The sequence below is a fragment of the Embiotoca jacksoni genome, unplaced genomic scaffold (assembly GCF_022577435.1).
Source record: "Embiotoca jacksoni isolate LCO1_2020_lvr unplaced genomic scaffold, fEmbJac1.0.p SCAF_2, whole genome shotgun sequence".
Lineage (NCBI taxonomy): Eukaryota > Metazoa > Chordata > Actinopteri > Embiotocidae > Embiotoca > Embiotoca jacksoni.
The window spans coordinates 16,858,120-16,874,710 of NW_027185340.1; the positions used below are offsets into that span (position 1 = coordinate 16,858,120).

General features: G+C 39.5%; 2 protein-coding genes across 3 annotated transcripts in view; both read left to right on the forward strand.

The window, feature by feature from the left end:
* Positions 1-416: 416 nt before the first annotated feature.
* Positions 417-14,745, forward strand: esyt3 (extended synaptotagmin-like protein 3). 2 transcript variants are annotated; one of them, XM_069154797.1, is made up of 23 exons: positions 417-926; positions 2,105-2,146; positions 2,499-2,633; positions 2,930-3,006; positions 4,071-4,140; positions 4,229-4,318; positions 4,409-4,464; positions 4,607-4,727; positions 5,784-5,960; positions 6,474-6,556; positions 6,842-6,890; positions 7,102-7,191; positions 7,323-7,385; positions 7,512-7,571; positions 9,585-9,656; positions 9,872-9,958; positions 10,591-10,740; positions 10,934-11,289; positions 11,425-11,523; positions 11,932-12,063; positions 12,219-12,324; positions 12,541-12,590; positions 13,645-14,745. In XM_069154797.1, exons 1-23 carry the CDS (start codon positions 591-593, stop codon positions 13,682-13,684), a joined length of 2,541 nt encoding a protein of 846 aa, XP_069010898.1. In that variant the 5' UTR covers positions 417-590; the 3' UTR covers positions 13,685-14,745. The 2 variants fall into 2 exon arrangements, with proteins under 2 accessions (XP_069010898.1, XP_069010899.1); XM_069154798.1 differs by having other exon boundaries at positions 852-926; positions 1,967-2,146.
* A 376-nt stretch (positions 14,746-15,121) lies between these two features.
* Positions 15,122-16,591, forward strand: part of dnah7 (dynein, axonemal, heavy chain 7) — a 73,119-nt gene continuing 71,649 nt past the window's right edge. The window contains 4 exon segments of the mRNA XM_069154801.1: positions 15,122-15,164; positions 15,436-15,526; positions 15,700-15,883; positions 16,342-16,399. Of these exon segments, the coding sequence (XP_069010902.1) occupies positions 16,397-16,399 (3 nt within the window). The 5' untranslated portion in view covers positions 15,122-15,164; positions 15,436-15,526; positions 15,700-15,883; positions 16,342-16,396.

Consider the following 16,591-nt stretch of genomic DNA (forward strand, 5'->3'; position numbering starts at 1 on the left):
ATTACATTAATAACGTAATTTTCCAGCTATATCCGGGTAGGAAAGAAATCACGGATTTATTATCACACTGTTTTATTAAAACGAGAGCCTGTGCTTTCCTCTCTGACTCCAGTTGCAGGACAGATAGTGTCAGTGCAGACACATTTCCCCGGATTATTTTATCTACCTACAGGAAGCTCACAGAAATGCACTACTTAAATCGCAAACAACATCTGAATAAAATAAAAACTGTAACAGTAACAGTAACAAAAACAGACCGATATATGTTATTTTTTCGCTTCAGCTTTTGTGTTTGATTGTATTTTATTTGTCTATTTTATTTTTTTTCCTGACCGTATTCCCCACCCATGGGCGCAGGTGTGCCTACCTGCCTCTCGGAAGTTTCAAACACGGAAGTTCTGAGATCCTCACATTTTTTTTTGTTTCACCTCTGGTGAGAGCGGTGCCTGGGCTACTCTGTTTACTTGTAAACAGTGGTGTGAAATTCAACCGAAATAAGAAAAAAAAACCAAAAAACGTTCGTCTCTTTCGGCGCCGAGCAAACTTCGCTGGACTTTTGGAACCGGGTTCCTCAGCCGCAGTCCGACTCGATGGCATCCGGCGGACAGATGCATCCGAGCGGCCCGGCGCTGGGAGCGGGGCTCGGGGAGACCACAGACGAGCTGAGCCCCTCCGCTGTCAACCGCATTTTAATGGAGTTCCTGATCTACTTTGGGCGAGCCGTGTTCGTCTTCTACCCCGTGTATCTGACAGGATACCTGGGCCTCAGTATCAGCTGGGTGCTGCTGTGCATGCTGATGCTCACCTGGTGGCAGAAAAACCGCCAGTGGAAAGGCGCCCGGATCGGAACCGCCATCGACTTTGTGGACAACGAAACGCGTGTGATCGACACCGAGCTGAAAAGTGCCTTACAAATGGCATCGTGGGTGTGTATGCTGCCACGACCAGACACTTTGTAGCCCACTGTTTTTCTGTTGGAAGTAGCTCTGTTTGAAGTGCCTTGCCCGAGAGCACTTCAGCAACCAGGCAGGCAAGGGATTCAACCCAGCAACACACACACACACACACACACACACACACACACAAAAAGTGTCTTTTTGTGGTTAATATCTTTCTTATTATAAGTAAAATCGTCATTTAATTGCAACATTTTCTGACAATATATACTTCAACAAATACATGTAGTTTCATAGGACATCATGCCTCCCTGTTGCCTTAAAAACAATGCACTCTATGATCATGCCAGACGAGGACTGAACATTTCCTCCTCCGAAAAAAGGTTTAAGCCAGTCAAATGTCCTGTTATTTTGCAGCAGGTTTCGCCTCTGCACATTTTGTTTACACCACACCCGCTCTGACAGTGACTCATGGGACCTAGGCAGGGAGAGAGAGACAATGAGAGAGCTTCTCATGTCAGAGGAATGTGATATATACAGTTGAAAGCAGATCAGATTACCCTGGTGGGGGCAGTTTGTGAGTTGCAGACTTCTAACTTTGTGTGCAAAGAAAGAGAAAGTAAGACTTTTAGAGTTATTATTTATTTATTTTTTTAAGATTTCCCCTCGTACCGCTGTATCATCATTTACCCCATTTGATAGGTGTTGTTACATGTAGTTTGAGTTTTGGGTAAATTTGGGCTCTCTAGCATCTTGCAGAGCCCTCTGATGATGAAACATTTGTGCATTTAGATGAAACTCGAGCCCATCAGAAGCTGTTTATGAGAACATGATTCCAAATTTCTGTTACAGTCCACAGTTTTGATGCTGCAGAGAAGCTTTGGTAAGCCTTAAACCAAATACTACTGTGCCTGTCCGTGTTAATATATGCACGAAGGAATACTGTCAAATCTCTGGAATGTTAGTGATTTTTCTGAGCTGCATCCGCCAGTCTGAGAGCCGCTTAATTTTTTCATTTGACTGATTCCCTGTTTACTAATTTAAGATGTTTTTTTTAAATTTGCATGAAGGATAACTACAAATGAATCTCACCAGCGTGTCTTCCATCACCACCATCATGCATGCTGCTGTGCTGTTGGGTCAGTATCGATCACAGTTGTGATTACAGACCTGCTTTTTAACTTCACTGTTTTCTTGTATTTCCACAGGTTAATTTCCCCGATGTTGAGAAAGTTGACTGGGTTAACAAGGTAGAGCATTCAAAAAAAAAAAATCTTTCAGCTCCCTCGTTTTGTGGTTTTTACGGGGTGTTTGCTCGGCATCTTTTGCAGGCTTGGATAGATCACAAACTGCTTAATCCAGCTGTTGATGCATTTGGATGTGATTGATGTACACTGAAATGCCAAAGCAACATGCAAAAAAAGACTTCATTATTTCATTGCAACAAACAAAAAAGGAGAAAAAAACACAGACATATAGAGTTTGATGCATTATGCCTTTTAGTAATCACATATTCACCAGTGGAAATGAACGTACGTTTTCTGTTCGATCATGGTGTCGGATGGAGGTGTCTTCACATGCTCTGCTGTGTCATGTGTTCAGGTGTTGGCGCAGGCGTGGCCTTTCTTCGGCATGTACATGGAGAAGCTGCTTAAAGAAAACATCCAGCCGGCTATCAGGCTTTCCAGCGCTGCGCTCAAAACCTTCCAATTTACCAAGGTCCACTTTGGACACATAGTGAGTTGACATTTCTATTCACCATTTCTATCTATCCGCCCTCCATTAGGCTTCTCACGCTTGACCCTTTATTAAGGCCATTAAAGTCCTCCTAAATATTCAGTCAAACAGTGACCACATTCTTTTGCCTGATGTGTGTTTTATAATACAAAGTACACACCCATGTGATGTTACATATATATATTTATATTTATATACATGTATAGTTAGAAATGTGCCACTACTCATTTATCTGATAAACTGAGGGTGCAGACTCTCATTAAAGGAGGTTCCTTCAAACGTTTCCCTAATTTCAGCCTCTCAGGATCACAGGAATGAAAGCGTACACCCACGAAGTGGATCAGAGGGAGGTGGTTCTGGACTTGAATATAAGGTCAGTCATACATATGTTTCACTTCAGAGCTGCCTGTGTTTTGTCACCAGGCGTTAAATGTGTTTTTGTCTCTGTTCAAAGTTCACTGTAAACTCCGGCACTGTTCACACCTGCTATTAACATCTGCCTCGAGTGGCCGCTTTCGATTGGGTCTCAACTCCCCAGTCTGTACGCAAATGCACGCGTACGTTAAGTAATAAACAAACAGAAATGCAAAGCGACGGGCGTTTCGCTGTGCTGTCAATTAGCCTAAATCTGTCATATTTCACATTTCAAGTCAATTCTGTCAATTTTCATATTTCTACCAATTTATGTTGTCACACATTTTTTTTTAATTCTCCCATATTTCTGTTACACTTTTTAGTGAAACACAACAGGCTTTTAAAAAGTTCCATGTAAACATATGTTATTATTATAATCATGTAGATCCGTCTGAAAGCCTTCGGACTCCTGACTTCATACATTTTACTGAGGAAACAGTCTACTGTGGGTAAATCGTTTCCCATCAATAGGACGGACGCAGGAAGTGCTCAGAGGACACAGCAGAAGTTGACACTCTTTCGTAAAATACGTCATGTGGCAAAATGTTCAACCCGAGCCCTCTCAGTTCTCGACCCGCTCACATCGGTTCAGGCACAGATTATTTCATCATTCAAACAGGCTTGAAAGGTCTCTGCTCTGTAGTCGACAGGAGGAACAGACGACGGACTTTGTTTTTATTCATCAGTTTAACAGTCTGCAAATCATTTTCTTGAACCTTCTGTGCAGTTCAGCTGCACTGCGCAGAATCATACAGGATATTTTTCGTGTTCCTATTACTTACGCAGAGGACATCATTTGAGTAGTTTGTCCTTCAGTGAGGTCCACGGCACATTTGTGTTCACACTGCCAAAACAAGGTCACCATTTGCGTCCCTGACCACTTCAAAAAGTGGTCCGAGATCACACCTGTTCTCATCTTAATTCCAGGTGTGAACGGAACCTCTGAACAAGCACCTAAAAGTATATACGCTGTTTTCTTCTTTGCTGCCGTTTACATCTCATAACTACTGCTCATCTTTGCAGTTACGACGGCGACGTGGACATCGACGCCGAAGTGAAGTCCCCGATCACAGCTGGTGTGAAAGGACTTAAAGTGAGTGTCTCATTTTTCTGCCTCGTACCTTTCCACCACTTTAAATGTTTACTGATCTTGTACGTAAAAGCTGCCCTGAATCTTCCAGCTCCAGGGGATGATGAGGGTCATTTTAGAGCCTCTCATTGGTCAAGCACCACTGGTGGGAGGAGTCACCTTTTTTTTCATTCGCCGCCCTGTGAGTGCTTGCACATGTTTCCAGTATCTGATTGTGAAAAGTGGAGTCGTGAGATTAGTCTTGTTTAAATCTCTAAATCTTTTTCGTCAGACACTACAAATCAACTGGACTGGAATGACCAACCTCTTGGACACGCCTGCCTTTAGGTTAGTGTCCATGGAAACCTCTGACTCTTACAATGCTAATCCCTTCTTGTTGGCCTAAGCCGAGCCGTTATGGTCACTCTGACTTTTTGGTGTTTAGTTGCCTGGTTGCGGTCTTCTCTCATCTCCTCTGTCCCATTTCCAGTTCATTGTCTGAGGAGACCATCATGGACATCATTGCCTCTCTCATGGTGTTGCCCAACCGCATGTGTATTCCTCTCGTAGACCAGGTCAAAGTGGATCAGATGAGGTTCCCGCTCCCTCGTGTATGTAAGATATACGGAAACATTTCCAATGTGCTTGTTTGTCTTCATCTTAACGCCTGCAGCTGCTTGCCTTTTTAAATAGCATTGTGCCTCTTTAGATTAACGCTTTGAACCCCGAACAGTTTCTGGGTGATTCTTTTTATTTTTTTTGCTCCCGTCACGTTATTATTGGGTATTTTTCAGCAAGTCGTGCACCTCGATGGAAACAGCACCATCATGGCCAGAACCAGGGAGAACTTTAAAAATGTATTTTGTACCGTATAACGCGCTTATAATGTCAAAAAGCATAAATGAGAAAAAAAAAAAAAAAAACACAAGTGGAATTTGTTTGATAATTTATTTTCCAAGAGTGTAAAAAAGATTAAAATCTATACATGCCACCTTTTTCCATTTGCACACAAATGTTATCAATGTTGGAATTTTTTTTTCAAACTATTTCTATTTTTACAACCTCTGCAAACTTCTCTTTGTCCTCTCCATCCTTTCTCCTCTGGGCTCCAGCCTGCAGTTCAGTCAAACATTTGCTGAATATTTTTGATGTGACTGAATCATTCAAGGCTCTGCAGTTGCGCTGAGGCGTGCTGAATGTTTGTTTTACAGAATCTGAAACCTCCATATTTTTGAGAAAATTCTAAATGAAACATGTAGAACAAAGTGATCTTGATCAAATATAACTATTCAAAGCTTTGAATTATTTTTTTTTTTCTGATGGAAGCAGAAGTTGGGTACAAATAATTAGTTCAGCAACTGTTGAATCTCTGTTTTTACAGTTTCTGTGTGATAAATGGTGTAACTTTGGCTTCTTTTTTTTTTTATAAGGGAAACATTCCTGTCAAACCTGCAGACGGTTTGTGGGTTTTTAAGAGGGTTTAAAAAACTATACCATCACAAAAGCTAATAAGATAGTTATGTTGTTTTGATTTGTCAGTTTTTAATTTTTTTTAATTTTTTATTTGATTAGTTGACCGTGGGTATCCTTCCACAAAATTGCTCCTTTGTGACTGTTAGACTGTTTTTACTGTTAATCTGAATCCTGTGCCTTCTTTGCCCCTTCAGGGGGTGGTGAGGGTCCACTTGCTGGAGGCCAGAGACCTGATGGCCAAGGATACGTACATGATGGGTTTAGTGAAAGGCAAATCGGACCCCTATGCGATACTCAGAGTCGGCAACCGTCATTTCAAAAGCAAGACAGTCAAAGAGAATTTGCACCCAAAATGGAATGAAGTGTACGAGGTAGAGTAACACAGCTGTACATACTTGCATTTTAATAATGAGATTTCTGTTTTATGCAGACCTTTTTAAGCCTTTAACATTGTTTTTATCCTTCTGGATAAACTTAAAAATGCTTGATGGTTGAGCCTGAACAGGATTGTTTTTTTCTTATCTTGTAATGCTAGATAAGTATGCAAAACAGGCGAACAGCTAAAAATACAATCACATAATTTCTTTGTTTGAAAAAAAGCAAAGCTAAAAACGAATGCTTTTTTGCTACAGATTGCAATCAATCACTGCTTAAATCACTATTAGGAGCTCCTTGTTTGAAGGCTGAGGTTGACAAATTCCTCCAGCTTCGGTTTGCTTTCTTTCAGCCACTGATTGCACTTTCAGAAGTAATTCTCATCATTGAACATCTTATTGACTGCATGTAATCTGCTAAAAGGCTCTTTACATGAACTGTCCCATCTGAAAGACATTTAATAACATCCATCTTTTTTTTCTTTTCTTTTTTCTTTCACCTGTGGGCAGTTTGTCGTCCATGAGGCTCCGGGGCAACAGCTCGAATTGGAGCTGTATGATGAGGACACAGATAAAGATGACGCCCTTGGAATGTAATACTCTATCTAATAACAGCTCCCAAAATATGGGAGATTTTATTACCCATTATTTACCATGTTTGACACTTATTACCCTGCCAGACATATCCCACTAGGGCACTAAATAACAGAATCAAATGTAAACAGGGTTTCATTTTAATATCAAATACGTATTAATACAATTGTTGTCATGGTATGTATTTTTAGCTTGGAAAAAAACATGCTTAAATCTCATTTTAAATACATGTCATAATTATCATTGTCATTATATCACTATTTTACATTGGCTTTCTGCATTAGATATAACCTTGATCTTGGAGAAGTAAAAAGGGAGAAAGAAATAGATCAGGTAAGCTTTTATTCAACATTGTGATCATACTGAATACAATTATTTGTATTAATAATGCACTTTTTCTTTGCCACCGGAAGAAATAAAGGCCAACACTACAGGAGACTGCAGGATTGCTTCTAAAATATGACATTTTTACAAGGTTTCTATTTAGATTAAAATCCTTTAAATGAATTTCCTGTTGAGAAATTGATCTCTCCTGCCCTGACAGTGGTTTCCTCTGGATGCGGCCGAATATGGTGAAGTTCATCTCAAGCTCCAGTGGCTCGCCTTGAAGACCGACTCCAGTCTGCTGAAGGAGGTACAGTAGCTCCAGTGTTGCTTCAGTCTCAGATTACAACCCTTTTATTCATCATCTACCGTCAGGAGTTTCGTCAGCTTGCCGATCTCTCGGCTTTCTCTCTTAACTACCCGGTGCTGTCTCTCCTGCAGTCTACCGACCGCCTCGCTTGTGCTATGCTTGCTGTGTATCTGGACAATGCCTCCAACCTACCGGTAAGTGGTTTCCAATGGGGGACTGTTGTTGTTGTTGTTGTTGTTGTTGTTGTTGTTGTTGTTGTTGTTGTGGTGGCGAGCAGATGATGTAAATGTGCTGAGCTGTGATCTTGTCCTTGTCTCCAGAAAGACCACAGTGAGATCACAGAGCACCCTAAACATGGGAAACACTCGAAGGAAGCGCGGGTAAGAGGAGAACTATTTTCTTTTAAGCTTTCAGTATTCTTACAGCTGGCTGTGCTCTTATGATTTTGCCAGCTGACCTTCCTCCCCAGCGTTTGTTGTATAGGGGCCCCAAACCTTCATGTGCCCTAAATGTCAGGTGATTAGTTGTAATTTTACTAACAGCAATTTTAATGAAAATATTCTCTGCTAAAGCACAATATTAACTTAAACAATATGGGCCTCAATGTATCTCCCATATTATAATTTTTTTTATGGAGACCCTGCATCAAGAGTTTGCTTGTTTATATATTAAAAAAAAAAATTGTTTAACCAAAACAGGTGGTCAATTGGGGGCCAAAGTGAATTTCTGCCCATTAGAAAGAGGGGAAAAAAAAAAAAAATAATACCCATGCATATTTTACATTACAACTTAACATTTATATAAAAACTAAAACTTCCTCAAAAACTCATCATCATTGAAAGAAAACATTCTTTGTTTTTTTTTGTGTATACATTAGAAAGTTAGCATAATCAAAATGAATTCACATTTATTTTATTTATTTGCATTACTCACCATCTGTTTAATTTCATTAATCAATTCCCAAATCACTAATAATACTCGCATTAATTTGTTAATTTTAATTTTTACATATAATTTGTTTTTACGTATCCCCAAATGTATTTTTTTTGGTATACCCAAAATGCAGTACTTTTAAGAGATATAACAACTTTGCATTTAAATTTTTAGCTCATACGCAAAAAGCGAATGTGTTGAATTCAGAGAATAGAACATTTATGAAATGAGTCACCCGGTGTAGCTTCCTTTTCATTTGAAGACAGTTTGTATCTTGATGTGAGACAAAAGCCTCAGTCTGATCAGATGCTTCCCTGTTAGTGTTCCAGGTGTGCCTCTCCCTGTGAGTAGCTGGTATTTCCGGTTTTTCTGGTGCATGCTTGTCATTTTACCTGGGTGTGTTTTTACCACCTGGAGTTCATGTTGCCAGATTTCCTCCTTAACCTCAGGCTCGGTCAGGTTGAGTTTCCCAGCGTAAGAAAAGTTGTTTAGTAAGGAAACATTTTCAGTATGATGAAATTAAACAATCATTACATCTTTACACATTTGTAAAGCAAATGCAGCGTGTGATCTCTAAAGTTGCCTCGGTATGTTAGACAAATTAACAAATACAATCAAGTTCACTTATCCTCTGACAGATATTGGACATTTTGAACGGTTGTAATCAAATTCACCAGGTAATTTAGGCATTTTGTTTTAGTTACTATAGGAAACTTTTTCATCCAGACCAGTTGAACTCATTATGGTGTCCTAACTTGAACTCTCTGCGGAAACCATTGCCCTCTGCTGGCCAAAGTGTGCAAGTACGTCAACAAAGTGAAAAATAGAGTTTGGCGCTTGCAGAATTTCTGATGTTTTTCATTATCCTGGAATGTTAAAACGAGTGTCTGCCATCAGTAGCATTCCCATCCCGCTCCAGTGATGATAAAAGGTTACTTCTCAGCATAAACATCTCCTCTCTGTGGCCCGCATGTGGTGTGGTGTGTCTGCAGTGGATTAGAGAGAGGAATGCAGAAACGTCCCAACCTGGAAGGCGGCAGTCTGCTTGCTTGCAGACAAAGTCCCAACATTGGCTTGTTGCTTTTTGTAAAAGTCACACAGTATTTTAAAGACAGAAATGTGTTAAATGGGAGGGTGAGACATGAATTGTCAAGTAGTATAATATTGTTGATAAATTAATACTCTGATTAGAGTCAGTTGAGGGAGATAGACATGATACCTGCCCCCCTGTTTTTACCTTTGTACCAGACTGTAAATATTTTTTTTTTAGTGTTGACACTGAATAGCAGAAACAGAGACTGACTCAATCTGTCTAACTTTATTTATAAAGCACTTTTCACACAAGTCAAATGTCATTCAAAGTGCTTTACAGACGAGTGACAAAAGAGCAGTGAACCAATAAAGCATTGATCATAGATTACAAATGTACTCACCGCCTCACTGATTTGCTTTGTTTTCAGCTCACAAAGAGGACTGCCGGTCCGACCTCCTTTGTGGAATTTTCCATTGATAAGGAAGTTCAGAAAAGCAAGGTATTTCTCCGCTTTACCACACAGATACGACATTTTTCCTTCAAGTGTTTGTTTTTTGTGTATTTTTGCACTGCTCAAACAACAACAAAAATTACATTTCCAAATGTAAAGTCTGTAATGCAAAATTGCTTCAGTCACAAACACACAACACGGTAAATGCTTGCCGTTTTTCCGATGAAACTATTCAGTTATCACCTGTCACACTCTTTCCACAGGTGGCGTATGCGTCTAAAGACCCGGTGTGGGAGGAGGGCTTCACCTTCTTTGTGCACAATATCAGAACACAGCAGCTCAGCATTCAGGTCTGTTCCATGAATATGTCGGATTAAAACACTCGTCACATCGATAGTTTTCAACTCGACAGCAATCGCTGCTAACATCACAACAATATAATGTGGATTTCATTAATCATATTCACACTTTTTTACTGTTTTGACTGGATATCAATCATTTGTCACAACACGTAAGTGGCTCGGCAGTGGTCCGACCTCAAGAAATACATTGTAAGGAAAGCTTGAAATCTAAAGTCAGGGTTCCTATGGGGGTATATAAGGGAATTTGAAAAAGTCTTTTCTAAAAGTCAGGGAATTTAAATTTTTTTTTTTTTGGCCAAGTCATGGAATATTTATACATGATATATTTTGTTTGCATGTTTAGATTTTAGTTGCCACCCATCAAAATATAATACTTTCCCTATATGTAGCTGTAACGTTAATTAGCTAGTTATTGTCAGTGTGTATGTTTGGTTGCATCAGCTGTCACTGACAGAAATTGAAAATGTAGCTTATTATGCTGTGAGCTAATTGGCGTTATTGTTCAAAAAAAATTCTTCAACCAGTGTTGTAACATTATATTATAAAACTAAGACATCGTTCAGGCCTCAGGAGATTAATTTATTCACTCTTCTCAATTTGTCCTTGTGCATGCGGTTCAGGTCAAAGAGCTCGAGAAGAAGACTCAGCTCGGTGTTCTGAACTTGCCCCTCAGTCGCCTCCTCAACATCTCCGACATGACTCTGGACCAGCGCTTCCCACTGGAGCGCTCTGGAGCAAACAGCCAGATCAAACTGAAGGCCACTCTTAGGGTGGGCACACCAGTTTGAAAACACACACACACACACACACACACACAGACACACACACACACATTTCCTTCTTTCTTTGCTTCCTGTTCAAAGCTAATAATCTCTTCCATTATTTGAGAACTTGCAAGTGAGCTCTATTTCGGTAACGCTTTTAGGATCACTGACATTATCCATGTTCTCAATTCTTCGATAGATGCTTACTTTGGAACAGCCGCCACCCAAGATTATCCTTTCTCCTCCTCCTCAAGCCAAACAACAAAAACAACAGACCAACCAAGGAGGTAACACCTCCGCCGCTACGTCCTCCTCTCCCGCGGTTTCGTCCAACAACGTTCCCGCTGCCTCCTCTCCGACCCAAGCGCTCGATGCACCGGCTAGATCAAACGGAGATTATTCCGCTCACCGCCGTGGGTCCTTCCTGGCTTCTGAAAACGGGAAGTCATTTCCTTCCACGTCAAACATGCGCCGGTACGACTCTCACAGCCTGCTGTCGGAGAAGTCCATGGCCTCGTCACGTTTCGACCTATCAGAGGGAGCCTCCTATCCAGAGTGAGTTGAGAGCTTTGTTCACATCACTTTTTCACACCTTCATTGCTGACATCTAACTTTTCTTCCGCTGTCGTGGGCGGAGCTAGAAGTCAGAAAGTAAAGGCGACAATTGCAAATGTATTTTCATCCCTACAGGGCCATTAGGAAACATCAGGGTTCATTTGGAGAGATCCACCTGACTATCCGCTATACTTCCCTGAGGAGGAAACTCATCATCCTGGTTAACAGTTGCAGGTACGTCACAAAAATCCATCGTCACTGGTACTTTACCGGCAGCACCAATACTGACAGAAACTTTAACCATTGGCCACATTTTAGATCTTGGAGCAAATAAATTCTCATTTAGGTCTTTGTATGATTACATTACAAACAAATATTTTAAATACACATATGCAATATCATTTACTGTTATAGCAGTCGGTAGAATATCATGAACTGTTTTTCATTGATAATATTTAGATGCTTATAGTCAGTAGTTACTTGTTTTGAACGCTCTGACTCAACCTAATATAAAAAAAAGTGAAATAAATACAGTAATTAATATACTAATGATTTTCTTTTTGAATTTATAATGCTAAAGTTGTTCAAAAGGAACCACAAAGCCAGCTTTTATGAGCTACCATACGTATCTACTCCCTACAGGAACCTATTCCCCTGCAGTGAGAACGGCACAGACTCTTATGTCCGCCTGTATTTACTCCCCGACCAATCCTGGAGACACCGCAAGAGGACACACGTCAAGAAGAGGACAACAAATCCCATCTTCAATGACAAGTAAGCTCACTGGATTCCTCCCATGTCGCACATTTGTATGAAAAAATAATTACATTTTCCTTGTCTGTCGTTTCTGTATATTTCAAGCTCAGAGGTTGAAACTGTTTCTGGCACCCTTTTTTTTTTCTCTTCCTGCCCACATTCTTTAATCACAGGTTTGAGTTTGATGTCTCTCTTGAGGAAGCACAAACCAGGAAGTTTGATGTGGCAGTGAAAAACAACAAAATGTTTCACATACGAGAGAAGAAGGACATTGGCATGGTAGGGTCATGCAACTTATTACTTACTGTATTCTTATTACTGACACAAGAAGGCTGCTGGCATTTAAAATGTTTTATGTTGATAATACAGTCAATGATGAGAGACATATATAGCCTCTAATTTTCAATTTAATGTTGCAAATGTTTTTATTTCACATGTACGTTGCAGAATTAAATTTCCAACAACTAAATTTTCAAGTTTTGCTTGTGTCCACAGGTGATGATTGATCTTTCGCAGCTCGATCTAACCAAAGGCGTCACTGAATGGTATGGGACCCAGTTTTCTCATTTACCATGACACCACAGCTGCAATTAATTCTTGTTGTTTTGTTTGGAATGGAACACAAATCTAATTTTAACGTATTATATAAGAACTGAGCACAAGTGTGCTGAATTGAAATATCACTACGTCTCTCCGTAATTATACATTTTCTTGCGTGAGTACTTTATTCGGTCAAGAAAATCCTGCCTGGGTAGCTTTGTTAAAGAACAAAAATAACCATTTTGAGAAATTCCTATATTGGCTTTTCTTGCTGGGAGTTAGAGACAACTTATGTCTCTTTATTGCTGTGTGTTGTCTGACAGTAAATGAAGCAGAAGACTCAGCTCAGCTCTGGAAACACAGTGTTAGAGCTAAGCTGCTCTGCCCAACAGCAGCAAAATCCACCTGCACTTGTTATAGTTTACCGATTATATCCCGTCCGCTTAATCTTTACAATTTCCGAGACTTGTTGTCGTGTGAGGTTGCCAGGAAACAGAGACAGGAAATAGTTTGGTACAGAACCCCATAGAAACCAACGCATTTTTGTGGGCCATTATTTAAACTGCCAGTCCGGAAAGTGCAAAATAAATGATACTTTTTTTTTTTTTTATACATTTTAAACAATCAAACTATAATGTGTTGATTAATGATCTTTAGAGGCAGACTTGATTACAGTTGGGTTAAACCAGTCTCTGTTTCCATGTTTCCAGTCTTTGTTTTATGTTAAATTAACCAGCTGCTAGCTTCAGCTATTTATTTCAATAGGCAAGTATGAGTGAGGGTTATCGTTCTTATCATCTGACTTTTAGCAAGAAAGCTGATGATTTGCTCTAATTGTTATAACAAACATTTGACATAACTGATGACCACTGAACCACCTTGCATCGTGTATGAATGTGTGTGCGAATGGGAAACGGACCAATTACCAGACCCAAGTCTGGCTGGATGGCATAAACCCTGTCTGGTCAATATTAAAAATGAATTTAAACATTGGGTGGAAAAATATAATGTGTATGTTGGTTTAAATATGATCATATTTCACATCTCTTTCCTCCTCAGGTACGAGCTCACACTGCCGGGGCTGAAGAAATCCATGTAGCGGGTGGAGCCGTTTGCAGCATAGACGGCTCCTTCTCAGCCACTGAAGGCAAAGTGCAGACTTGATGGTCGGAGAGCTGCATTTTCTTTTGTCTTCGTTATCATCGCAGAACAGTTGCACAAAAAACATTTCAAATACTGGACATAGCTTACTGTTATGATCACAGATACACATGGTAATATTTGAAAACCACAGGCCGACTTAAGTCCTTACTTAAGTTGCAGTGCAACTTGTCTCACATGCAGACATTGGAATATTCTTCCGTGATCATTTTAGCATGAGCATTTATATAAATTTATTGTGACAATAGCCACCAAATTACCCTTAATAACAGTAATATTCAGAAGCATTCTTTTCCATTGAAAAATAAAATGCATTTTATCAGAAAATGTTTGTGTCTCTAGAGAAACAAGGCCATGTGTATATTTGGATATTTTTTATGACAGGTTTTTGAATTCATCTGAGCCAAAGTTCTCCTTTTTCTATTTTCATGTAAATAGTTTTAATGTAATATATTAAGCGAAATAAGGTAAAACCAGGTTTGTTTGTTACAGCAGTCCAGAAGAGTCATCGCATGTTGAGGAACTGTTACATGCTTTAACACATATTCACAGCTAGGTGGTGTGGTGTGTGGGCAGGTGAGCTTTTCTGTTGAACCAGTGAGTTCATTAGTAGTGAAACTGCATCCAAGCAAGGCACATGAAATAAAGCTCCTTGCTAAAAGGGCAATTTGGGCTTAAAAAGGAAAAGGAAGGAGAAAGTTACCAAAGGAGTGAGAAATGCATCTTTTAAACCTAACTATCTTTGTTTATTACAAAATTAATGAAGTACCCTCTCACAACCTCAATGAATGGCGTACATAATTTCCAGGAGAAGACGTTTTATGCAACTTAGTAAACTTTTATATATCTCAGTCTCAGTAAACATGGGTTTGGCATGCAGAGTGCTAATAAAGTCAGCTCTGCATGTATGTGTAATTTCATTTGAAAACCCTGGTGTTTTTTAGTTGATGGTGTAAATGTAATTTGTTTTCAGTTCATATTTATGGCAAATAAACATCTTCAAAAAAAAAAAAATATACAACCAGTGTTAACGTACTCGTGATTTAAACGGATTTCTTTATGTATCTTTTAGGACCAAATGAAGTTTCCTGTCGCCGTGAACTAGTATCTTGCGATAGTTACACTATGATTTTTTTTTTTTATCATATATATATATTTACATCATATATACCGTCGGTGGTAGATATATAAACAGTTTAACACGTTCATACAAAACATCCGGAACTGCAGGTGCGTCTACGTCACCCACTATCGCGAGACACCTGTTGCTTCCTTAACAACGGTCCTAGCAACGACAACAGGACTCCGTTAACGAGCCGGCATTAACTTAAGTTCACTTTGCACCAATAATGAGTTCAGCCAAGAAGAAACTAAAGATAGCAGACGGTCTAGTATTCTTATCACAAAGTCCACCACAGGTAAGTTTAGAAAACAACCAACTTCAATGATCTCGGTTTGGAAAACAAGTCATGGTGTTAATGCCGCGACAGTTAACGGTTCGTGTTGTAACTGTTGGACTTAACGCGAAGTCAGATGTTGACTCGTTTTAGTAAAATATCTAAAAACGGTTTGTCTACTGCCTGTAGTACTTTTATATAGTCATTCATGGGCATTTCAGTTATCAGGGTGGAGCAAACATATATAAACTAACTTGTAAAAAAGAAAACCCTAATAGTTCACTGTACTTAGGTCCGCAGAAAACAGCCATGGGTGGAAACAAAGCCGTCATTTTCTCTGTATCCTCCACTGGAGCCTCCGGGAGCTGACGCAGCTTTAACACGTGGGTTCAACGCATGTGTTCATTTTTGATTAAAATAAATAAATAAATAAATATATATATATATATATATATATATAGTTTTTACGCAAATAATTAGGCTACGAACTATTTGATACTGCTGTAAGTATTTTTTTGTTGGCTTGTTTGAGCTGTTTGCCCTTCATGTGCTGCAGAAGCGGGTTTGAGTGAAGAGCTGGACGGCAGACAGGCACGTCAAAGTTATGGCAAAGCACAGATCTGGTTCCAGAGCAGGAGGGCTGCCCAGATCCCTGGGACCTCCAAGCCCAGCAGCAGCATCCGCACACAGCTCAGTAAAAAAGACAAGCATTTTCATCACGTTCAGGCTCAACTCTTACAGTGAGTCTCATTGCTTTTTATATACCTTCTAAGGTTACTTATCTCTCTGTTGTGACCTATCCATTTAAGTAATTCATCTCTACATTGGTGACACTATCTTTTTGACAGCACAGGAACAATTTTACTATCTAACCCCCCCCCAAAAAAATGTGATGTAAAATTTTGGTTTCTTTAGACAGGAATCCAGTCAAAGCCTTTTTGAATGCGTCGTTGTACTGGAAATCGTACCAAAGGCCACTTTACACAATTTAATTTATAATTTAAATTTCTCATGCGTATTTGTAAATTTGTTCACATTGTGTGCACCTTTTTTTTTTGTCTTTTCTACGCTGCTGTGACGAGTACATTTCTAAACAAAATCTAAACTAATCTAATCTTAAAAATGGGTAATACTATTTATATTGATAAAGTGGCATTTATTGTGACTCCTATTTTGCTCTTTTTCTGGTTTCTTTTAGACAGGAGAAGGATGAGGATGGCAGCTGTCCACCATATGACTCGCCTGATACTGAAATGGTAAAATTATATCACAGGCCCTCGTTTGCTGTCTATGTGCCCATAATGAAGACATTGTTCTCCATCATTCTTTGACATAATCGTTTCTCATGACACTTGACACCGTAGCTTTTAATAATGTTTTGTTTTGTTGGTCTCAGCGCTTGCAGTTGCCAGGAGCTCCTTTCTTAGTGCATGCTTCTTTTTTTTTTT

Excerpts from the sequence above, each read along its gene's own strand:
- esyt3 (XM_069154797.1), top strand. The coding sequence starts at position 591 with ATGGCATCCGGCGGACAGATGCATCCGAGCGGCCCGGCGCTGGGAGCG. Across the intron at positions 3,007-4,070 it reads GTTCTGGACTTGAATATAAG|TTACGACGGCGACGTGGACA; the intron begins GTCAGTCATACA and ends TCATCTTTGCAG. Across the intron at positions 9,657-9,871 it reads AGGAAGTTCAGAAAAGCAAG|GTGGCGTATGCGTCTAAAGA; the intron begins GTATTTCTCCGC and ends CTCTTTCCACAG.